The sequence below is a fragment of the Schistocerca gregaria genome, chromosome 2, assembly GCF_023897955.1.
Source record: "Schistocerca gregaria isolate iqSchGreg1 chromosome 2, iqSchGreg1.2, whole genome shotgun sequence".
In the NCBI taxonomy this organism is placed as follows: Eukaryota; Metazoa; Arthropoda; class Insecta; order Orthoptera; family Acrididae; genus Schistocerca; species Schistocerca gregaria.
The window spans coordinates 199,334,777-199,360,800 of record NC_064921.1 but is presented as its reverse complement, the minus strand read 5'-3'; the positions used below and the strand labels follow the sequence as shown (position 1 = coordinate 199,360,800).

Genomic DNA, 26,024 nt, shown 5'->3' with positions numbered 1-26,024 from the left:
GAGAGGAACTCTGTTTCTTATTAGCCTTTTTGGAAACAGAACGTTGAGATGAAAGAGGAACCGATGGTTGAGAAGTTGGGGTACGTAAAAAATCTTCACGAGTAAGCTCTTTTTTTGGAAGTCCAGGTGTCTGATTTTGGGGCTCGAGATTTAACAGAACCCGATGAAGGGTGAGCCACAGATGGAGCAGGTGAGAGTTGGGAGGTTGAACGGGCGATCTCTGCGCTGGCCGATCTGACGACTGTAGCACTAAAGGTGAGATCACAAGTCTGCATGGTTGCCTCCTTTGTTGACCGAGGAGAGGCAAGGACATTGCTGTATTTTCCTGTCTTAGGCACAGTGGGCTTTCGACTTGCGCATAATTTTCGAGCAGCAAAGGTCGACACCTTTTCCTTCACTCTGATTTCCTGAATGAGCCGTTCGTCTTTAAAAATGTGGCAATCTCTAGAGGAAGCAGCGTGGTCACCCATACAGTTGATGCAACGAGGGGATGGAGGTGGACAAGCACCCTCATGGGCATCCTTGTATACGTAATGCATTTGGCCAGATTGGAACAGGACTGGCTGGTACGATTGAACTGCTGACACCGATAGCAACGCGTAGGGTTTGGGATGTAAGGGCAAATGGAAATTATCTCATAGCCCACTTTTATGTGCGATGGGAGTTGAACTCTGTCAAATGTCAAGAAGACAATATGGGTTGGAACGATGTTCGTGTCAACCCTTTTCATGACTATGAACAGCCGTGACGCCCTGCTCAGACAGGTAGTTTTGAATTTCCTCGTCAGACAAACCGTCGAGGGAGCGTGTATAAACGACCACCCTTATGAATTTAAAGTGCGGTGCGCTTCCACCCGGACGTGGAAGGTGTGTAGTAGTGAATCACGCAGCAATTTTTGTGCCTGGAGGGCACTGACTGTTTTTAACAACAATGTGCCATTTCATAATCTGGAACAAGACTTTACAGGACCTGTAATGGCGTCGACAACATTCTGAATAATGAAAGGGTTGACCGTGGAGAAGAAGTGACCTTCGTCAGACAGAGAAACAACAAGAAACTGTGGCAACGATGGAAGAACTGACTGTGGCTGAGACTCATTGAACTTACACTTTTGAGCAGACAGAGTAGATGTTGAGGAAACCAAAGCGGAAGTATCCCCCATCACTACCGGCATCTCCGATGGCGCACTCCTCCCTTGCGAGGGCCCTCTCTGAGGGCACTCCCGCCTTAGGTGATTGTTCACACCTCAGGTCACACCTCCCAAGAAACGGACGGAGGGACCAATCGGCACTTCTGGAAGGTATCAGCTCGGATAATCACCCCTCCATGGGCCTGGTCATTGCCAGAGGGTACGTACGTGTCCTACCTGTCTACCCAGGGTGGAGAGTTACGGTTTACCCCGTCACCAGCTACGCATGGGAATGCGTGGGTCGGCCATCAGACATGCACAGGGAGGTAAAACACAAAGAAAGTTTGGGGAAAAGCACAAAGAAAGTTTGGGGAAAAGCACAAAGAAAGTTTGGGGAAAAGCACAAAGAAAGTTTGGGGAAAAGCACAAAGAAAGTTTGGGGAAAAGCACAAAGAAAGTTTGGGGAAAAGCACAAAGAAAGTTTGGGGAAAAGCACAAAGAAAGTTTGGGGAAAAACACAAAGAAAGTTTGGGGAAAAACACAAAGAAAGTTTGGGGAAAAACACAAAGAAAGTTTGGGGAAAAACACAAAGAAAGTTTGGGGAAAAACACAAAGAAAGTTTGGGGAAAAACACAAAGAAAGTTTGGGGAAAAACACAAAGAAAGTTTGGGGAAAAACACAAAGAAAGTTTGGGGAAAAACACAAAGAAAGTTTGGGGAAAAACACAAAGAAAGTTTGGGGAAAAACACAAAGAAAGTTTGGGGAAAAACACAAAGAAAGTTTGGGGAAAAACACAAAGAAAGTTTGGGGAAAAACACAAAGAAAGTTTGGGGAAAAACACAAAGAAAGTTTGGGGAAAAACACAAAGAAAGTTTGGGGAAAAACACAAAGAAAGTTTGGGGAAAAACACAAAGAAAGTTTGGGGAAAAACACAAAGAAAGCTTGGGGAAAAACACAAAGAAAGTTTGGGGAAAAACACAAAGAAAGTTTGGGGAAAAACACAAAGAAAGTTTGGGGAAAAACACAAAGAAAGTTTGGGGAAAAACACAAAGAAAGGGAAAGGAAAGAAGAGATGTCTCAAATGCCGCAGCGGAGAAAAGGGTAAAGAGAAGAGGTAAGGAAAAGAGAAGGACAAAGGAAGGATGAGGACATGCAAGCAGAGAAGGCGAAGAATGTGTCATTTTCGAGCGTCCGTCTCTGGACGTAGGCACAAAACATACTCCCAGAGGGGCAGAAAGGGAAGGAAAGAGGTGGAGGTGAGGGGGAGGGGGGCAGAGATGGGGGATGGAGAAGGATGCAGAAAATGAAGGTATGCAGCTCGGAAAGGAAGGAGGGCCACATCAGCTCGGGGTCCCGTGCTCGCTATGCACGTATCCACAAGAGTTGTGGACCCCCTGGGGGACTTGTAGTTGTAATGCTTATATTCATCATGTGATAACGTTGCTCTCAGTATTGTTAGAAATGGTGGACCATTTGTTTCATGGAAATTTGTCCTCTCTGCAATGCTTTAAGTTCAACCAATGAATCATAGACCAGGGTTCAAGGAGTTCATTCTTGAAGTGGGGTTTTGTGCTGGTAACACTCTCAGAGGTATTTCCGGCCAACATAATACATGGTGTGATAAATTGATTTTAGTCTAGTGATGGTATGTGGAAGGCGTAACTGCTCTCCCGCTTGATCATAGTTCGTGCCTTATATCACTATACCAGTGTCTTGTAATTCTATTTTTGTTATGCCTTTGGGTTTTCAAATCTTAACAGTTCATTATTTCGATTTTGGTGAGAAAACTGAATCAACCCAATGTGCTTCCAGGTCCACACTTCTCTATATCACTCTGTCCTTGTTTTCCCTAAAAACAGATGTCAAAGCATTAGTCTGTACTTTTCAGACTGGAAAAATTGTAAAGCTTTCACTCAGACATTCTCGAAACCCCCAAGTGAGATGAGAACCTCAGCTGCCTTCTGCTCCGAGATTATTAACACCTCCTGAATTCGTACTTGTATCCACTTGCCTTTAGTTCCACCACTTTATTGGATATGAGTAAACTGTAGAACCTTGGTATTTTGTGTTCATGATCACTTTTGGAAATCTGATAGATATGTGCTCTATCATGACTGACTGACTGACTGACTGACTGACTGACTGACTGACTGTTGCTATAAGCAGTGTAGTGCTACATTGTTAATTCTGCCACACGTCACAGTTCTGCAGGAAATTTCTTTTTGCCTGGCCTACTCTCAATCCTGCTAAGAATTGCTGCGGAAGCAGCAGAGCAGGATTCAATTGTCCAAACTGCTTCTTGCAGTTTCACTACTTCCATTCTTGCATTGTTGAGGTTATTAGCCAACACTTGCAATATCCTACGTACAGCCATTTGTCTGTCCTGTTCACTTAATGGTATCTGCATTCTTGCTAGGTTATTTATTGTGTGCATGGTATTTCACATGTACTACACTGATTCCATAGTCAGCTCCTGTACTACCTAGACATTATTTAACAGAATCTACTCCATGTTGGACAGGTGCACAGTATGCTATTCTGCTATTGTTTTATTAGGTGTCTTGTATTACCTGTATTTGCTCCATTGAGTTCTTCAGATAGTGCGTGTCACTACTATCCACCGTGCCAAACAGCTTTCCTTCACTTCCCTCCACTATCCAACCATTCTCTTTTCTTCATACTAGTGTCTGTGGTACTACCTTTTAAATGATTCAGCTGTGGGCTCAATTTAACATACGAGAGTAATTCTTGGGGCTCATTTCCTCAGGAACTCACTCACTCACACAGCTTTCTGGACAACAATGTTCTAGAATTTTGAGGCTGTTTCTGTACTATATTCAGTACTCCTCCCCTGACGAAGTGTAGTCATATCAAAGTTTCAACGATCCTCCCACCCAAGATTGGCATGCCATCTAAAAGAAAACAATCTTTATCAGTTCCCTCTCTCTTCTACAAATGCATAAACATGAGAAAACTGCAAAAGTAACTTCTACTCTTCTAATTTACAAATAGTGTAAAAACAAACTTCTAAACCCCATGATACATATCACACCAATATAATTATAGTAACACTAACAAAATATTTCTAGAAACATGAAGACCTCATCGCAAACTATTTATCACAGTTTCTGAATGTGTAAGGTATGCTGTATCCCGTCAAATAAAGCCAAAATTACATGTTTTACAAAGAATACCTGAGGGGGACTACAAAAAAGGTTTCTATAAGAGCCTATTAGTCACTTTTCATTTTCTTGCAGTATCAACAGAATTTATGCAACATCATATTTTCAGCAGCACTAGATCAAGTGATAATAATTAGAGAAAAAACGCCATATTTTTGCCATGGTGCTAACTGCATAAATCTGGTACCAGATGCATTTTAAGAGCACCAGATTGTTGCCCTGACTACCAACTGGATTTTCGCTGCTGTGAGCTGAATCCTAACGGGCTGAAATGATGTATGAGCAGTTATTACCATTTCTGTCTGTGTGTGACCCATGTCTTTGCAAATCTTGAAACTGTCAATCAAATGCTCGAAAATTGTAGATTGGAAATAATTTAAAAACAATGCTCACTGTGAGAACTGCCGTCAGTTCACACAAGTTAAATTTATTTAATATTATTTATATAAAGATACATGTGCAGGTGAAAGTAATAGAATTAACTATATAAAAGCAACTATTAACATGTAAAATGGAGACAATCAACCCTGAAAATTAGTTACTGCGTATTATTGTGTATAATTCACAGTTCAGAGCATCTCTCCACTTCACTTACAACAAAAATTTCATCTGTTACGTATAATATAGTTTAAGTTGGAACCAACAATGCATTCAGACCGTGAGCTCATTGAAAATCCATCATTAAGTGTACACAAAAATTAAAAGTATTCAAACAAATGCACCTAAACTCTTTGCTTTGAAGAGCAGTTACTATTTCAAAATGACTGCATCAGATATCACTGCTCATAGTAAAACTCTGCTCCGAACCAACCTGAAAAGGTAACCCCCCATTTGCAGTTTGTATGCATCCTTGCCCTTATAGGGCAAGATGATCTCTGAATTGCAAAGTCTGCAAGGGGTTTTCATTCAGACGGGCATGGCTAAGCAGAAAGAGGACAGGAATATATGGACAGAGATTTGGGGGGGGGGGGGGGGGGGGAGGCGGCAGGGTAGAAAGAGATGGACTAGAAGAAGATTGTAATAAATAAATACCTGAGTAATCCTACATTCTTAGCTGGTTATCTATGCAATTACAGTTAATTATTGTTAACAAACAGACAGCTTTTTAAGTAAGTATTTTTATCAAACAGTTAATGGAAAGTTCAAAGAAAAATACTGTTTATTTCAAAAATTTTCATTAAATCAGAATACTTAGTCCAATTCACAACCTGAAACAGTCAACTTTAACATTTCGTAACTTATTTTTAGTGTTTAATTGGAAAGTCAAATCAAGATTCTGAAAGTTAAAATTCGTTAAGTTTAGAACCAATCAGAAATTATTATTAAATCCTAGAAGTTTTTATTATTTTACAGAAACGATTTTGTATGAATTACAAATAAGTGCAAACAAATGACAATGTGAAACAAGTACATTTGTATCACTAAATACGACCAAAAGATGTTACAGCATCAACTTTGCCTATGTGTGAGCCAGTATGAGTGAGTCTCCAGATAGCTCAAGCAACGTGCATTATGATAAATGAAATCATGAACATACATTAGTTGAATCAACAGGTTTACAACTAATGTATCTGCAGGAAACTAAAACTGGAGGAAAGAAGATTATATATAACCAATGGCAACATCAATGACAATTTGTTCCACTTGATAATACAACAATACAGTTATATTCTCATTCTCGTAGAAACTGTAAGTAAGTGCAAAAAGTACTTTCTCCTTAGAATACTATGCACAGAAGAAATGTGTGTTGTCAGTCACTCATGAACAGATAGTGTGTGAAATTTTACGGGACTTAACTGCTAAGGTCATTTATTTGGAGTATACATGAACTTATTGCATGGGGGCATATGAAAGACATGGATTTTTGTCACCTTTTTAGCAGTACTTGGTGATGGGTTAGGTTTTGGTGACTAGGCTTTCCCGGTATAAACTATTGATGAAGTACCTTCAAACGTTCATCCTCATTGAGACCATTTAACACTAGACACTTTGGCATTAAAGATGTGTGTCCTTTCTTTTTTCCACGTATCCAGAATGTAACATTTCTCGTGCCATGGCTCTAACGTCACATTTTACATTCATCTACAGTCCACACTACTGGTGAAGTAGTGAAGTCATGTGAGCCTGAAGCTGGCTACAGACAGCTCCCAAGATGGTCACTCCTTAGTGCACTCCTATCTTATTAGCATTTTGTCCTTGTGTGTTACTTCAACCAGTATTACTCCAGCAGCCATAAGAATTAACCAAAACAGAATTTAAAAACTTTTACGCTCTTGACAAGGGTTAGTATGTAGCAAGCATATTCTTACATCTATCTAAGGCCTTCTGATACATTTGTCCATAGGATTCCACTAAAGTGAAAATCATTAGAACTGAGAGACGTAGTTAATGATTTGTTTCAGATCACACTAGGAGAAAGGGTACAAATAGATAGATTAAAACTTCAGGTGTGACTTATGGCAAAACAGTTACATGGGAGTACCACATGGTGAGGTATTTGGACCAACACTGTTCCCGATTATATATGTGTTGCAGTCACTGAATAAACAAGAGAAATCCTTGCAGGGAAAGCAAACTATCAAGGAAGTTTACAACCTGTCCGTATGCATCAAAGCTAAATAAAACAAATAAAAGCCATGAATTTCAGTTTGAAGGGAAGAAACACTTCACCGCATTTGCAACAAAATCTCTTACAGTGCATACTGGTTATCAGTTAAAGAAGTGTGAATACACTGCTAATTGCAAACAATGTCACGGTTCTGTAGCACAAAGAATGGGCATAGAACAGCAGAATATTTCGTCACCTCATATATTCAGCTGTATACCTACAGTACTCGCATCCCCCTTTCTTATATCCACAGACTGTGCCACTGAGCACGTGGCCCCAGGTAGGCCTACACAAAGGCTAGAGATGTTGGATATTAATAAACTGTGTATATATTGGATTGGTTCATGCTGGTAAGTAGATGCATTATTAGGAACTGCACTGTGGAGACCTCTCTTCTGGTTGAGTAAGAAAAACACCTGATCCATATTTTGTCTAAACAAACTACTATCTCACTTTATTAAATTCTTTGCCTAACAAATTTCCACTGTTTCCTTTAGCACCAAGTTCCATTAACATTAATTCAACTATAGAATTTGGACATCATTACACAGTATAGTGTGACCAGTCTATACAGTGCTCTGCAACAACCCATTAATTTGGCTGTAAGCCAAATTTACTTTGAGTGTTATGTAAATCTTTCATCTTTATGAGTTTTGCATTTGCAAGGTATTTTGTAAACAAGTTATCCTTAATGGAAACCGAAGGAGGTGTCTAGTGGAAGGCTTTTACTTTGCACTTTGTGAGGCTATGACCTAATCTTGCCCATGTCCCGTGTGTGGCAGGGAACACATGAATTTAAATATGTCAACTCGTTCCTAAAATCTTAGTACCTTGCATATCTGATGATAGTAATCATTCATTTCAGAAACTCCTTTCAAGTGTGAATGCTCATCCTACAGATTACTAATCAGCAATGTTATGTGCTCTGTGAGCCAACATTCTGAGAACACTTGTTCTCTGAGAAAGGTTGTGGTGATCCAGATTTAGGATTTGTGTAATTTCACTTAATCACTGCAGGCAAATACCACGATGACTCCTTTGAAAGGGCAAAGCCTATTTCCTTGCTAATCATTTCCTAATCCGAGATTGTGCTCCATCTCTAATGACATTGTTGACAGGATACTGAAAGCTAAAAGATAGTGGCAATTATCTGAATGTAAATAAAAGTCCATATAAGACTACTTCTGATAAACTATGTCCCACAGTGGCATAGTCATTGTGGTGAATAACCCTGTTCAGGAAAGTAAAACCGCTCTCCTTGTCAATTTACACTGCAAATTTAATGTTTTGTGGGTGAAATTTACGGTATGTGATCAAAAGTATCCATACACCCCCAAATACATATGTTTTTCATATTAGGTTCAAAATGGCTCTGAGCACTATGGGACTTAACTTCTCAGGTCGTCAGTCCCCTAGAACTTAGAACTACTTAAACCTAATGAACCTAAGGACATCACACACATCCATGCAGGATTCGAACCTGTGATCGTAGCAGTCACGCGGTTCCAGACTGTAGCGCCTAGAACCACACGGCCACCCTGGCCAGCTTCATATTAGGTTCATTGTGCTGTCACCTACTGCCAGGTACTCCATATCAGCGACCTCATTACTCAGTAGGCATCGTGAGAGAGCAGAATGGGGCACTCCGCAGAACTCACCGATTTTGAACGCGGTCTGGTGATTGGTTGTCACTTGAGCCATATGTTTGTACATGAGATTTCCGCACTCCTAAGCATCCCTAGGTCCACTGTTTCCGAAGTGATAGTGAAGTGGAAACGTGAAGGGACACGTACAGCACAAAAGCGTACAGGCCGATCTTGTCTGTTGACTGAGAGACTGCCGACAGTTTTAGAGTGCCGTAATGTGTAATAGGCAGACATATATACAGACCATCACACAGGAATTAAAGACTGCATCAGGATCCACTGCAATAACTATTACAGTTAGGTGGGAGGTAAGAAACTTTTGATTTCATGGTCGAGAGGCTGCTCATAAGCCACCCATCAAGCAAGCAAATGCCAAACAATGCCTTGCTTTGTGTAAGGATCATAAACATTGGACGATTGAACAATGAAAAAGCGTTGTGGAGTGATGAATCACGGTGCACAATGTGGCGATCCGATGGCAGGGTGTGGGTAGGCGAATGCCCGGTGAACAACATCTGCCAGTGAGTGGAGTGCCAACAGTGAAATTCGGAGGTGGTGATGTTATGGTGTGGTCGTGGTTTTCATGGAGTGGGCTTGCACCCCTTGTTTTTCATGGCACTAACAGCACAAGCCTACATTGATTTTGTATGCATCTTCTTGCTTCTCACTGTTTAAGAGCAATTCAGGGATGGTGATTGCATCGTTCAACATGAATGAACACCTGTTCATAATGCATGGCCTGTGGCGGGGTGGTTACAAGACACTAACATCCCTGTAATGGACTTGCCTGCACAGAGCCCTAACCTGAATCCTATGGAACACCTTTGGGATATTTTGGAACACTGACTTCTTGCCACGCCTCACCAACTGACAATGATACCTCTACTCAGTTCAGCACTCCGTGAAGAATGAGAAGCCATTTCCCAAAAAATCTTCCAGCACCTGCTTGAACGAATGCCTGTGAGAGTTTATACTGTCATCAAGGCTAAGGGTAGGCCAACACCATATTGAATTCTAGCATTACCGATGGAGGGTGCCACAAACTTTTAAGTCATTTTCAGCTAGCTGTTCAGATACTTTTGATCACACAGTATATATGGTTTAAAAAATTCATGTTATTCCTCCTCACCATAGGGGCACACTAGATGTCCTTAACTTATCTACAAATTAGCAGAGTCCAGCACCTTTTGCTCAGAGTCACTTGTAAACAAACTGATCAAGGGTGACAAGGCTCTGTCAAAGGCCACACCATCACTGTTAAGAAATACTTATTAAATAAAAATAAGTCTTCATCACAATATGTTTAAACAAAGCTGTGAGTGCGCGAGTGCGACCAGAGACACACAGAGACAGAGACAGAATGAATTTAAATGGGGGAGCCATAATCAATAAGGAAACCACATCAAAACTTACTAATGAATCAGAATTTTTCAGTATGTGCAGTTGAAGTTTGGAAAAAAGCCTGCATAATTATGTATATGATGAGCATACTTTCTGACAACCAGTCTTTAAAACGAGGATATGTTTTTGCCACTGTCCTAAGTGGAGAGTGAATGTTACTCACTATTGGTCCCATAGAAGTCCCTTACTTATGGATTTTTGGGACTTCTAATTTGGTCATTTTTTTTATCTACGGTGCAAGGACAATGGCATGGTCCTTGTGTTGAAAAGGATAGAGGAGTCCTTTAGCTTCAGTCCAGTTGCTCATTCCGAAGATATGGCCAAAATATCAGATAAAGAAAAAGGTAGTTTATGGCTGCACAGCCAAATTCTAATAAATCAGAATGTCGTCATCTTTTTGTGCCATCAGAATCGTATCATCGGTGTGTAATAGCCAGATATTTTTAGTTACATATTATTTATATGCACTCAATTTTTATCACTGAAATTTTTTTCGTGGGAACAAGAGTGCAAAGTTAAACGATGAACTTCAGAAGAAGGCTGCAAGAATAGTAACCAAAAATAGGAATAAAGCTGACTGTAAAAATCTGTTCATAATATTTGGGATTTTAACTATACTATGTAGATATATTTTTCAATCAGTTATACAAGTGAAAAGTAGTCTAGATAATTACTGTAGAAACATACTTATCCATGGCCACAGAAAGATATCTAGTCTAAACTTACATTTGGCGACAATAAAAACAGAATTTGAAACAGCACTTTCTACCTAGAATAAAATTACAAAATAAATTGGCAGAAGGAGATAAAGAGGTAACAAAGTTATCAAAAATAGCATTTACAAAGTATCTGTTAAGCAATATGCTCTATACAGTGAAGGGTTTATTTTGATGAAAATTTAACACAAGTAAATAACAATAAAACATGTCTTAATTCATCAGAAAATTTTCCACAATTTATTTTTCTTTTGTGGAAAATCTTAAACCAAAGCTCTCCAGTGCATATTACTAACATCGTCTCCTCTTTCTGAGCTCATCATGTCGCTAATTCTTGAGGGATACTGACTCAATTTTTCAGACACGTAAATAGGAAGTAGTAGTAGTAGTAGTAGTAGTAGTAGTAGTAGTAGTAGTCTTCAGTCCTGAGGCTGGTTTGATGCAGCTCTCGATGCTGCTCTATCCTGTGCAAGCTTCTTCATCTCCCAGTACCTGCTGCAACCTACATCCTTCTGAATCTGCTTAGTTTATTTAGCTCTTGGTCAAAGGAAGTTGTGGTACACAAAATGGAAAACATCCACTGTCATGCTCGTTATAGTGTGAATACTGTGCATTATAAAATAGTGTGTGTAATGTGTACAGTTATCAGTACTGTGAAATTAATGTACAGTGTAGCAATAACTTTTTTACATTTTTAGGTAATGTTTTCTGCAATAATATGTAAGCAAAACTGAATGAGGCTGTATTACTTAAATTGCACTGATCTTTTATTCAGCAGGATGAAATCTCCACCACGCCATCCTGAACTACATTTTTTGTTTTTTCATTAAATTATTTCTGGAAAATGTGGTGATGGTAGCTTCTGTACGGCCACAGGTGGTGAACTTTCTAATGTTAGTCAAACTAGAACCGTAAGTAAGTTACATTAACACATATATGGAAACTGCTTTTTTATTCTTTAAATCATACACCAAGGCATGTCGAATCTCCATGAAAAAGTGATCTGTGGGAAACATTTGGACGTTAAATACGTAAAAAATCTTTTATCTAAACTTAACATATGTCAGGCAGAAACTGTGCCTCTGAGCTTTCTAACTGAGTTTAGATACAATTTTACTGACTTATTTATGAGTAGGTGTTTCTTAACAGCCATAATCTACGCAAGTGTATCTGAGATGCACTCGTCCAGGAGACTAATTGCTGGACGTAGAACGGTACCGACCAAAGAAATGAGCCTCCATATGGCAGAGACCACAGGCCACGTGAACAGCCCTTCTAAGGCTGGTTGAGCACTTCGAAGTTGAAACGGCAGTTCTCGAACTCGTCGATGTACTCCTGGCTGGGCTTGCCGTCACAGGCAGGACCCAGGTAGTGGATCAAAGCGAAGTCATGGCAGTCCACGTGGTTGTTATTGTTGCAGTCCTGGAACAACGATGCCCTGAGTGCCATAATATTTACTTGTAAACAAACTAATGTGAGCAACATAGCTACATTCGGAAAATCTTAACCGTAGCACTTTGAATTAAGGGTAGTGATAGGGCCCAGAAAGGCAAAGGGGAAGTAGATTTTTCTTATTTGATTGACAATGATTCCAATCTCAAATCCTATGCCATTGCACTTGAAGTGAATGTAGTTACTATGCGTATCAATGAAAAGGTACCCCTAATAACCCGCCACAAGCTATGTAAAAACTTGGGAGGTAGGCCATACGACATCAAAGCAGCATTAGCAGCGTGTTATTTGCTACATGGCTGAAGCTAATTCCATTCTTACATGCCTATAAATTTAATTTGGAGTATACGAAGTTTTTTTATTTGCTGAATAGCCTTTATTCGTCCCTACAATATGTATTTTCAGTTAGTCATTGTGGACTTAATCACTTTCTATAAATGGGAAAGAAGTTTTGCATTAGATGGCTTTTGAAAATGGAACAGTTATAGTTTCTACACTGACACAGCAATAACAATGCCTAACTAATTCACGTTACATACACTAGCGAAATACCCGCTGTCAGAGCTGTACGCCTTTCCTTCATTTTTCGTAAGCAGCAATTTACCCAGTTAATGTCAAACAGCCTGTTAATTAAAAATATGCGATCTGTAAATTGTAAGAATTACTGCAGACATATCTCAAGATAAGAATCAGATTTGACACGTTAACTAATCACTGCCAGGTATGAAAGAAGTGGTCACCGGTAAAAAGAATGTAACTGTCCGAAGGCTGAGCTTAACGTCTTTGGACTGGAAATCCAGCACTTAGCCACTAACATACATCCTGAATTATTGCATTAAATACCCACTAAATGAGTAACTTCAACTATATCTGTGGGCCAACCAATACAATAATCCTGTGATAACTGTTTGGTAGTAACATCGTGGCTTTTATATTCGTTCTTATTTTACAAAAACAAATTGTACTCCAACGCTGAATAGTCGTGGAACAATAGTAGATACAAGGAAATGTTATTGTATAGGCATTTCTAATGTATTATCACAGTACAAAATACTTTATTCACGCATAAAGGAATAATTGTCTATTTCCACAAACCACCTTGACGATTTGCGTCTTCCATGTTGATTTTAACCACCAACTGTTTGAGTCTTCATTTATCGGGCAAACTAGCGCCATGAAGTCAAGTTCATTACAATTTTTACCATCAATAGTGGAACAATCTGGAATTGTCCTTAAAAATTAGGAAATTCATAATAGTTACGTTTTTTATAACTTACATCGATCCAAATGCAGTCAACAGAAAGTGGTGCGCAAATCGAATGGAGAAATCATCGCCGTGAATTCGACTTACATCATGATTCTTTTACCGATGCTAAAGTAAACAACATGAACAGAGAGCATGAAGATCTACTGTATTTCTGCCTTCCAGTATATCACGAAACTGGTGTTGGGATTTTAGCGCTATGTTACGCTCATATCCCAATGGAGCTGTTCCTCGAGTTTCTGGACCTGTGTTGATAATGTAAATGTTTGTATGTTTTGTAGGAGACGGTTCTGGTTTCTTTCATCGGCAGTAGTTCTAGATTACGTTAGTTGCTTTCAGTTGCTGACTACGCTGTCGGATGCCCAGGGCGCCAAAACTAAATGACTAAATTAGGCCTGCTGTCTGCTTAGAAAATGCTGTATTTGTGCGGAAAAAAAAAACAGCATATTGGCTGATAAGAAACAGATTCTTTATAATATGTGCTCTTACACTGCAGAAATTTTAATATATACTGTTGGAAAACAATACCCTAAAAGGACTGATCAGTTGCACCATGGTACGAAACGTCATTATGAGGAGGTTGTAATGTTACCAATTGATTTACCATGGTCATGGCGCTCAGGATGCCTGTCTGTGCGTCCTCTGATTTTGCAGGCAGTAGCTGTGCTGAGTTTAGAGGTGAACAGTGTCTGCAGCATTCATTCTAGGATACAACGATGTCCCATCGACGAGTTCGTTCTCGTTTTGAACAGTGTCCGCTATTTGAACGGGGCCGCATTGTGGGCCTGTGAGGAGCTGGAAGAACGTATTGACGTTGGGTGTCCACCACCTCGAGGGATTGGCCATCCAGATGGGGATGGACTGTACAGCGATAGCAGAAATGCATGACACACGACTTGGCCACTGAAAATAAAGCCATGGGAGAGAGCCCAAGATTGTGCCTGGTAGATTACCCCTGTAGATGGCGTTCTGCAGCGCCCATGATGGAGGAAGCAATGTAGATAAAAAAAATCGTCAGCATACAAAGAGGGACACTGTCAGCCCAGCAGCTGCCACCAGTACATTAATGGCGACGAGAAAGAGGGACACTGAGCACAGAACCCTGTGGAACCACATTTTCTTGCCAATGGGAAGTGCTGTAAGAGGAACCAACTTGGACCCAGAAAGAGCGACAAGAAAGAAAGTTACGGATAAAAACAGAGCGCGATGAAGGCCCCATTCTTAAAGGGTGGTGAGGATGTGGTGGCGCCAGGTGGTGATGTAGGCTTTATGCAGTTCAAAGAAGACTGCAATGAGGTGTTGCCGATGGGTAAAAGCTGACCAGATAGCACACTACAGGCCAGGTGGAACAAGTTATCCATGATAGAGTGGCTACAATCAAAACCACCTTGAGTTAATGACAGAAGGCCATGGGATTCAAGGATCAAAAACAGCCTCCAACTAATCAGTTTTCAAGGAACTTGCAGAGGGTGTGGGTAAGGGTAACTGGACAGTAGCTATCCAACTGAAGAGGTGGCTTCCCAGGCTTCAACACCAGAATAAAAATGCCTTCCAGCCCCCTCACTCCACAGACAGTTGGAAAGGGTCAGCATACGATGGTGGCCAGCCACTGATAAGTGTTGCAGCATTTGGTTATGTATCCAATCTGGTCCAGGAGCCATGTCAGGAGAAAGGGCGAGGGTGCTGGCAGTGGCAGTGGCAGTGGCAGTGGCAGTGGCGAACTCCCAGTCGCTACATGGGGCATTATAAGGCTCGAAGCAGCGAGAAATGACAGAAAAAAGCAGTCATTCCGAACGCTGTTTCAGGAGGAGGAACGTGGGCAGATACGGAGTCAATGCAGAGGCTTGGGCAAAGCGTTCAATGAAATGGTCTGCGACAAAGTCCAGATAGGTAAGGACAACACTATGCACAGAGATTCCTGCAATGCCAGTGGAAGGATGATGGCCAAAAATTCAACTGAGTTTCGTCCAGACTTGTGAATAGAGGGTGTGCGGTCCTATGGCAGCCACATACCATTCCCAGCAAATCTGTCTCTGAAATTTGATTAGGTAACAGGGCCCAGGCACAGAATCGTTTGAAGAACAGAAGGAGAGAAGGAGAGCAGTAGAAGGTGCCACTTGAGGCAGTGAAGAGCACATTGGTGGTCTTTTATGGCCGAAGGAAGTCACTAAGGCACCATCTTCCGATGGGGGGTTGGGGGATCTGATGAAGGGACGGCTGAAACAGCTGCAGAAAGAATGGCGGCAGTCGAAGTCTGTGTAGACTCATCAGCACTACTATATGGTAGTATAGTGGTAATGGTAGCAGAGGAGAAGGCACCCCAATCAGCTTTATCGAGGGTCCACCTGGGAGGGTGACTGAGCGAGATATACTGAAGGAAGGTCAAATCAATAAGGTAATGATCGCTATCATGTAAGTCATTGTGGACACCACTGAATGGAGGGAAGAAGGCTGGGATTGCAGATGGGGAGGACAATGGCATAGAAAGTGCCATGTGCCACACTAAAGTGTGTGGGAGCGCCGGTGGTTAGGAGAGACAGGTGAAGCCCAGTCACAAGAGCTTAAATTGTCCTGCCCAGGGCAGTAGTCATTAGTCATGTGACTATCCCAAAGAGCGTTGTGGGCATTAGAAGCAGGAAGGGGAAAGGGCATTGTTGAAAGGTGGTTAGGGCAAGGGATGTGGGCAGCCTGTCAGGTGGGAGGTAGACATTACAGATTTTGATTGGAGTGGCCAGATGGACCCTGACAGCAATTGCTTCCAGAGTGGTATGGAGGTGAACCCTTTTACTAATAATGTCCTTGCAGACCAAGGTGCGATCACCACCAAAAGCCCACAAGGGGCCAATTCAGTTTCGACAAAGTGTGGAACCCACGAAGAATGGTTGAGTAAGAATAAAAAAAATGGGTCTCCTGGAGAGCAATGCAAACAGCAGAGGAGGAGGAAAGAAGAGGTCTGCAACTCTGGGAGGTGACAAGTAGCCCTTACAATTCCACTGGAGGATTCTCAAGCTGAGGTCCAAATGGGAAGTGAACGGACTGGAGCTAATCACGTTGTTGAGTCACTATCCATCACCGATAAGGATGGCGTAATGTCCATATAGGTGGGGTCAGACACTGCTGGTTCATTGGCTAGAGGGGCGGAGGGGGGGGGGGGAGGCGACACCTGAGGGGGTACAGGATGGGCCTTGCCCTTGTGTTTCTGCTTCTTCCCTTGTGAAGGAAGAAAAGGGCAGACAGCAGCAAGGTGGGGCACAGAATTACACCTGGCAATCTTGGCGCCCACCAGCTGCAGATAGTGCGGCCAATGTGGGGCTGCAGATAGCCTTTCAGGGGCATGCTGGGAATAGGAGTCCCAGGAGGGAGCTCCAGTACTGGTGGCTGTCGAACAAGGGGAGCACTCCTCCAGCAACGAAGAGGGAGAGGGAGCAGCACCCAAAGGGGTGGGTGTGGGTACTGATGGGGAGGGGGAGTGGGAGAGAGAGTGAGGTTGAGGCAGAAGATATGGGGCAAATGGGGCGAGGCTGGGAAGAGGAGGTAGGAGCAGGAATGGACGTAACTGAAGCAAAAGTGGAAGTTATAGGCACAGGACGGAGACTATCATACTTTCGACAAGCCTCTGTGTAGTGAAGTCGATCGAAGGTCTTGTACTCTTGAATTTGTCTTTCTGTCACAGACACCGGGCATCCTGGCAAGCATGAAGGATGTTGCACATTACAATTTACGCACACTGGCAGGGGAGCACAGGTACTCTCCCCATGTAGGGGGCGCCCACAGTTACCGCAGAGGGGATCATTGGTGCAGTGGGAAGACGTGTGTCCAAACCATAAGCATTTAAAGCATCACATCAGTGGTGGTAAGTAAGATTTTATATCACCTTCGCCTTTACCTTCTCTTGGAGGGTATCCCCCTCGAAGGCACCTTTATCTGTCCAATTGCTTTTAGGGCCTCACTGTACACAGCGGATAAATCGGACTCCTCACTGCTTGAGGTCTGCATGGAGCTCCTCCTCAGTTTGGAGACTAAGATCCCAGTGGAAAATGATGCCCTGTACCGAGTTCAAAGACAGGGTGCGACGGAGGCTGGTATGTCACAGAGATGGTCACAAGCATGCAGGGCTACAGATTGGGCAGCAGAAGATGTCTTTATGAAAAAGAACTGGACCACATTTTACTCATTGCTTCCACTTCGCCATACTTATCTTCAATCGTCTCTACGAAAAACAAAGGCTTGATCATGGCAAAACTTTCGCCATCTGACCTGGTACAAACCAGGTACCGAGGGAAAGGTTTCAACCCAAGCAGGCGAGCTTGAACCTCTTCCCAGGGGGTGGCCAGAGAGGGGAAAGCCGAAGGATCAGAAGGATGAGTGTCGTATCTTCTACCACTCTTAGAGACGGTCACAGAATGGCCAGGATGTTCTGATGCCCCAAATTGATCAGCACCAGCTCTTTGGCATACACGAAGTGCTAACAGCTCAGGTACTAGCAGTGTGATCCCTGTGTTGTCAGGGGGGTCAGCCAAGTGGGTACTTAACAGCCCTACCACACAGAATGGCTACCGTGCTGGTGACGTAGCAGGAAGAGGGCCAGGGTGCAAGGGGAAAAGGGAGGGAGGGGAGGGGAGGGGTAGAGGATCCTGCACCATGGAAACTGGGTTGGGAGTTCGTCCCCCAAATGGATCACACTGAACAGCTAACACCCCAAGGTGACCAGAAACGCCGAAAAGGAGATGGAAAAAAGCAAACTAAACAATAGCACATATCGAAACAATGCCCGGTCGATATAAAGAAGTCCACGAAGAGGGAAAGGAGGGGGCAGGGAGAAAGGAACAAGGAAAAGGATGGAGGGGAACAGGGATGGTAATGCAGTCTGGAAAAAGGAATGAGATTGCAATAGCTCGTGGCGCTGTGCATGCCGAACACGTACCCACAAAATGAAATGTGGGCCCCCTGGGGAGAAATGGGGAAGTTGAAAATTTGTCCCGGACCAGGGTTCGAACCCGTATCTCCCGGTCCGGCAGAAATTTTCAACTTTCCCCGGTTATTTCCATCAGTGCCTGCTCGCTGACAATGTCTAATTGAGTCGAGGCTGTCTCATCTATCATCGAAGCCGAGGAATTACTTCTTTTTTACTCTAAAAATTAGTCACTTTCATCTGCAGGATACCGTTTTGTTACATTCTCAAACTAACTATTGGTACACACAAAATGAATAAAAAAAATTGCGCGATGCCGCCGCCTCATGAGTTACTATCTTGTGGTGTATTTTAGAAAACTAAGGGTTACTGCGTCGGTTAACAACGCAAAACGACGTTTTTATTACTTGACGAAATAGCTCTTTCATGTCCTTTGGTAGTCTTACTCGGTTACGACTCGTCGACTAAGTTTCGTAATTTCTAACGTGCAACAGTGTACAGCTAAAGCCTCTTTATTAAAAAAGAAAACACACACACACACACACACACACACACACACACACACACACACACACACACACACACACACACACACACACGCTGCATTTTCTTTTATTTTGATAATAGCGCGATGTACCTTGCCGTACCGCGCCATGTAGAGCTGCACTGTCTCTAGGGCGCAGAAGGTGTGTGTGGTGCAGCGCTCGAAAGCTGGAACACGAAGCACACTTATTACACGTCGGAACACGAAGCACACTTATTACACGTCGGAACACGAAGCACACTTATTACACGTCGCTTATCAATAACAAAAGTAAAAATGTGATTTCAACGGATCTCTTAGAGAAGTGACTATTTTCAAAAACGCGAAGTATGAGCTATGAGCAGCATACAATATCGTCTCCATCAACAATAGTTCTCTTTAACAACTATTGAGTTACCTGTATTGATGTAAGTGATCTGCAACAATGACGCCGAGTGCAGCCCAACAAATGGACGCAAAATTTTTGTTTAAAAAACAGATTTTGGTATCTGGTATGTCCCTCATCAAATGCTCTGCACGGCTGTCTGTTTCTGCAGAGCACGATGATATCACCAGACGTTTCTGAGGAGCCCACGAAACGGCCAAATATGTAGTTAATATACAAATATCTCTCACCCAACGCTCTCCCAGTGGATTGAATTACAGTAGTACGTCACAACTCCCACCTGGGAGTGTAGAATAAAGGCTAAAAAAGAAAATAAAAGCTCACTGAAGTGTCTGGATCATCACTTACAAAATATCACAATTAATCAGCCTTCCTGACAGTACATTATAACCACCTCCCTGATGTAAAACTTTCTGGTAGATTAGAACTATATACCAGACCGGATCTAGCCCTGGGATCTTTGCCTTTCGTGGGCAAGTGTACTGTCGACTGACCTATCTAAGTACGACTCACAACCCACCATCACAACTTTACTTCTGCCAGTACCTCCTCTACCACCTTTCGTAATAGTTCATCGAACAAGTTAGAGCTCACACAGTATCTTAAGTCTTACTACATTTTCTTATTGTCTGCTGAAATAGAGGGATACCAACCGAAACTAATCTCTGCCCTCCTCCTATGAATACAACACACATTTAGGTGAACTGTGGCGAAATGAAATCTGTATGCCAGTAGTGCCACACTTTTGAGGGGCCTTCTGCCAAAGGAAGGAGCCATTGGTCATTGTGCTGTGTGCCCTCTTCCAAGGCGAGTGCAGTACATCTCGTCCCAGTGGCCGGATATGGTCCATGGTGATTTAACCGCAACTTACTGTCTGTCACTTCCATCCACTCTTATCTAAGCATATCTCAACAGCGAAGATATATCATGTACGAGTAAAGGACAATTTACTTTTTAGAGACATGATGATCTTCCTTATTTCAGGTGGGGATGTGAGATTAATTTTTATTTCACTAAATTTCTTTATTGCTTCAGTTTAATGTTCTGATATCTGTTCTGAACTATTTGCAGCTATTTTTTAGAAGTAATGTTAATATTATTGTAAACATGAAATGATTATAGTGCTCCCATCAGCATTAACAGAAATAATTTAATATTCTATGGCTTCTTTTTCTGTCCCTCTCTTGACAATCTTTTATAAACATTTGATTTTATTGGTGATCAATCAGTTTCCAACAAGACGTGCATGCTACAGGACCTGGAACAATATCTTGAGATGTTATAGTACTGTTTGCAATAAGCAAGTATTTGTGGGCTTTTTGTGCAAGCTTTTTTCTCGTTGTGAGCAGTGATACCAATAGTGACCCATGGTTTCCTTAATGAATTCCCGTTATCACATTTAATATTCTTCTTAGGGAAATTACTTTCAAAAACTGGTAAAAACTCGTTAAGAAATGTGTAACTTAGAGACAGCAACAGGCTCATTGTGAACTCCACCTTAGCGACCACTTTTTAAGCTTTCTTTAAAGTCTTCAGTATTATTATTTTTAATCAGCCTCATTGGTTTCTTTTACTGTTTCTGACTGTACATGGGGAAATGTTAGTTAATGTGACTGTGCATCGTGAGCTGACAATCAGTTTAACCCACGACAGATATACTTTTTTACTTTCGCTTGTTGTGTGAATATTTATAATGGTCTTGCCATCTTGAGCAACTGAAGTTTACAAATTTACGAATGATGCTAAATTATAGATAGCTAAGAGAACCTTTATATTACTTTTTCTGCCAGATCCCTTCAAGAAATTTAGAATACAATCAACGTAGTTTAATAATCTCTTGATTGCAAACGATTCCGCAGAAAGTATGATAAATTCGTTTCTCAAACGAATCTGTAGGGTAAACACAGGGGAAACCACTGAACAGCGAAGTTAGTCCCTCTGCTAAACCCATCTGTAAGTATAGCCATATAGTTATGTTCATGAAAAATTTCATTAGTTTTAGTTATGTCACGTTCCGTAGAACATTTTCCCGACTATTTTATCGATATGATATTGAAGAAGTCATATTACAAGAGATTATATTAATATTACTGATATTTTTACTTCTACACGTGCAACTACATTCAGAGGTACAATTTTTTTTTTTTTTTTTTTTTTTTTTTTTTTACCAGATCTGAAACAGAAACTCGCCCATGGAATAAAAGGAGTTGTCCAAAAGAAATGATTTTAAGCTAGATTTAAAACTTGATCTGCTACCTGCCAGACACTATGTTGTTGGGCAAATGATAAAAGATTTGTTACTGAATAATGTAGTACTTTTTTTAGCAACTGACAGCTTCAATAATGGATAGGAAAGGTCATTTTTCCCTCTAGTGTTGTACGTATGAACACCATTGTTCTTCACAAATTGAGATGGATTATTTGTAATGAATTTCATTGGCGATTATATGTACTCTGATGGTGCAGTTAAAATACCTAACTCCTTGGAAAGGTGCCTACATGACATCCTTGGGTGAACACCACTAATTATTCTCACTGCTCTCTTTTGTACAATCAATACTATATGTCTAAGCAGTGAGTTATCCCAGAAAACTATTCCATAAGTCATTGAGTGGAAATATGCAAAGTATGTTAGGAGTCTGATCTGTTTATTACCGAGACTAGCAATTATACGAAGAGCAAAAGAAGCTGAACTTAATTGATTGTGAAGCTCAGTAATATGCATCTTCCAGTTCAAGTTATCAACGTAAACACCCAAAAATTTGGAGAAATCTACCATGTTAACTGAGCCCTGTTCATATGTTACATGAATTGTCGGTATGACTTCACTGTACAGAACTGGATATAATGATTTTTTTCAAAACTAAGGGAGAGTCCATTTTCTGAAAACCACTTAATAATTCTTTGAAAGACATCGTTAATAATACCTTCAGCTGCTTTTTCTGGAATGGGCTAACACTCGTGTCATCTGTAAAAAGTTCTAGTTCCACTTGCTGAACGTTAAGTGAGAGGTCATTCACATGAATAAGGAACAGCAGGGGACCTAAAATTGAACCCTGTGGGACTCTTGTTATAACTCCCACTCACTAGAATTTACCACCCTCCCAACATTATTTGTGCTATTCAGCACAACTATTTGCTCTCTGTTCATTAAGTATAATTCAAACTAGGTGTGTGTGTGTGTGTGTGTGTGTGTGTGTGTGTGTGTGTGTGTATGTGTATGTGTATGTGTATGTGTATGTGTATGTGTATGTATGTGTATGTGTATGTGTATGTGTATGTGTATGTATGTGTATGTGTATGTGTATGTATGTGTATGTGTATGTATGTGTATGTGTATGTGTATGTATGTGTATGTATGTGTATGTGTATGTGTATGTATGTGTATGTGTATGTATATGTGTGTGTGTATGTGTGTGTATGTGTGTGTGTGTGTGTGTGTGTGTGTGTGTGTGTGTATGTGTGTGTGTGTGTGTGTGTATGTGTGTGTGTGTGTGTGTGTGTGTCCTTAAATTCCATAAAACCTGAGTTTTCTAAGAGTGTGTCATGATCCACACATTCAAATGCCTTTGACAGATCATAAAAATGCCAACTGGCGATAATTTGTTATTTAGGGCTTGTACTATTTGATGGGTAAATGTGTAGATAACTGTCTCAGTCGAGTAACCCTTCCGGCATCCGAACTGTGACATGCTGAGTAAATTATTTTCACTTAAATTTAAGACTACTCTTTAATACATACCATTTTATTTTAGGAAATGAAGTCAGCAATGAGACTGACCCATAATTATTTAAATCACTCTTGCCCCTTTCTTATGAAGAGGTTTACAACTGCGTATTTCAATATGTCTGGAAAAATTCCCTGTGCCAGCGAAGCATTACATATATCGCTATGGACTCCACTTATTAAATTAGAACACCACTCCAAAATTCTGTTGTAGACTCCAACACCACATGAGCTCTTGGTTTTTCAGTACATTTATAATTCACTTAATTGTAAATATACACAGAAATGCAGTCTCCTGTGTGTCTCATGCCAAGTGTAATAGGTTATATTCTCCATGCCGTGCATCCATAATCTAGTCGTAGTAGTACAAATGCACTATAAAGCTGCAGTGTGCTTCAGCTTCCATATGAAGCCGTCGTTATCAGAAGGATTTTCTGTTAAGTTGGTTCACATGTCTTACGACAGTAATGACATAACACTACCATCTGTATCATACCTGGTTAGCACAGTAGCGATCAACCTAATCACTGTGATAAATGCCTCGATTTTAATTTGTAATGTGAAGTTAAAGACAAAGTACTTCCCTCAGAAAATCTTAACTGGGTACCCCATAAGCTACAAATGTTTATAGAAAGAAATCACTAACTTTATCTTGCGTAGGATACTGCTTTCCACTTGTTCTAGAAATGTATTAGAAATTATATTTCGTGTGTATGAAGTTTAACGTCTCTTCTTCGGAGGCAGAGCATCAGCTTAGCTTGAGGCGAATTGAATAAGGAATAAGCTGTCATTTCCAAGGAACCACGCCGGAGGTCCGTCCAGAGGAAGTAAGTGAAGTTTCGGGTAACTTTAACGTCGATAACTGGAAGGAAATGTGAACCCCATACGCATTGAACGCGTGTTCTGGTTGTTTACCACTGCGTCATCTGTCAATTTTTTCTTTTCCATAGCAGATGTGGTAGAACACCGAATCTCGGTTGAAATGAAAATAGGTCAAGGATCTGCAACGATTCACGTTTTTCTACAACGGTTTTCTTTCAGTTAACAAGAAGGTACAGCTATTGAAACAACAGTTGTACTTCTGATTTACTATCTATAGATGTGGATTTCTTCGTCAGCAGTGAGTTATCACCGAAGCAGTCAGCATCTCGTTAACGTATGACTTTGTTCACAGGAAATTTGTAATAAACATTGCACATGCACGTGAGTTGTTGAACAGTATGGAAGGAAAGGTGAAAATATAACTGATACAGAAAGACAGTTTCTAGGTCGAAAATTGATGTATTTGTTGACTTTTAGCTTGAAGCTCCTCGGAACTTTAGAAACAGGTGTTCAGTCGCTAAGCGTGCAAGTCAAACGAGACTTAGTATGGTGGGCAGAGGTTATAACCGACAACAAGAACAGATTAAAAATAAGTTTTTTTACTACCACTCCGACTCAGATGGTACAGATGCTGAATGTTTCAAGGAAAATTTGAGTCATTTCGAATAGGTACAGAGTCAAACGATACAGCTTTAGTTTGTTGTGAAACCTATCTACTTTCGATATTTAACGGAACTACATGTTTAAAACAGGTGGCAGGCATGAAAAATCGTCCGAAATTGTACCAAGTACTTTCTCCAAATAGATTTTGAGCACCCCACACGACGTTTAAGTTGTTGCCGTAACAGCCTCTACCTTTTAACAACAAGCAATCCTGATGAAATAGAGAGCGTCCTGATGGGTGCGGAGATTGGTGACAACATGGTGATTCTAGCTAGACCTAATACCGTAACATTCACATCACCCACAATAACTGCGAATACAACTACATAAGCAATCTGATGAAAATATGCTGTACGCCTTCCCAACATCCAGTCTCTGTTTCTTCCATACTATGTAGGCGTAAATCAGACGTGGATTAAATTCAAAGAAATAAAATTGACAGAAAATGTGAGTTTCATGCCAATATATTACTAAGAAGCGGAACAGATTCCCCATGGTACACGAAACACGTCAGAACAATACCACAGAAAAAAAGGGACGCCCTGTTTAAACAAAAAATACAGAGTCTCCAAGATCGCCGATGTTTTACAGAAGCTCTAAATTTAACGCAGACTTCATTGTAGCCCGGGCCACATCAGCATACTAGAAAGGAAATAGGAGTAATCACCTGAGTTACAGACCCATGTCACTGACATTTGCAATATGATTTTGGAGCACACAGCGTTCTATTATCGTGGAACACCTAGAAGAAAACTCTTGATACATAGCCAGCACGTGTTCAAAAAATATCGTTCTTTGGCTCTTTATGAGAGCTATCGACAAGGAATCTCAAACTGACTCCCAATTTCTATATTTCAGTAATGGTTTCGAAACTGTACATTGCCAAGTGGTTTGTAATAAAATAGCACGGCTATTGAGTATCGTCTCAGTTGTGCGTCTGCGTTCGTGATATCTTGTCAGAAAGATCCCAGTTAGTAGTAACTGATGGAGTCATCGACCCGGCCAGAGTCGATTTCTGGCTTTCCAAGAAAGCTTTATAAGCACTTTTTGCACTCCATCTGTATAAATGGGCTAGGAGACAATCTGAGCAGACTGCAGTCTGTTTGCAAATGACTGCTGTCCTTTACTGTCTAATAAAGTCATTAGAAGATCACAACTAATTTGCAAAACGATTTAGACATAACATCTGTATGGTGGCTATTATACCCGAACTACACAGAGCGAGGAAAACATTAAAAAATTCCATTAAACTTAGGTTGCACGGTAAATTACACATACATGAGGATTGTAGAGTCAACTAAATGTCTGGGAATTACAATTACAAACAATTTAAATTTAAAGCACCACATAGAAAATGTGGGGAAGGAGAACCAAAGACTATTACAGGCAGAGAACTTAGAGACTACGTATCTACTAAAGAAACTGCCTATACTACGCTCGGCCGTTCACTTCTGAGGATTGTTGCGCAATATGGGACCCTTACCAGATAGGATTGACGAAGGACATCTAAAAGCTCGAAATAGCACCACGCTTTGTACTATCGCGAAATCGGGGAGATAGTGTTACGGACATG

At 41.1% G+C, this 26,024-nt stretch overlaps 1 protein-coding gene across 1 annotated transcript in view; it reads right to left on the bottom strand.

Annotated features, from left to right (window-relative positions):
• Positions 1–11,617: 11,617 nt before the first annotated feature.
• Positions 11,618–26,024, bottom strand: part of LOC126336684 (invertebrate-type lysozyme 6-like) — a 68,596-nt gene continuing 54,189 nt past the window's right edge. Inside the window, exons 3-4 of the mRNA XM_050000633.1 lie at positions 18,948–19,021; positions 11,618–12,104 (exon numbers count right to left, since the gene is read on the bottom strand). Of these exons, the coding sequence (XP_049856590.1) occupies positions 11,958–12,104; positions 18,948–19,021 (221 nt within the window). The 3' untranslated portion in view covers positions 11,618–11,957. The remainder of the gene's footprint in view (positions 12,105–18,947; positions 19,022–26,024) is intronic.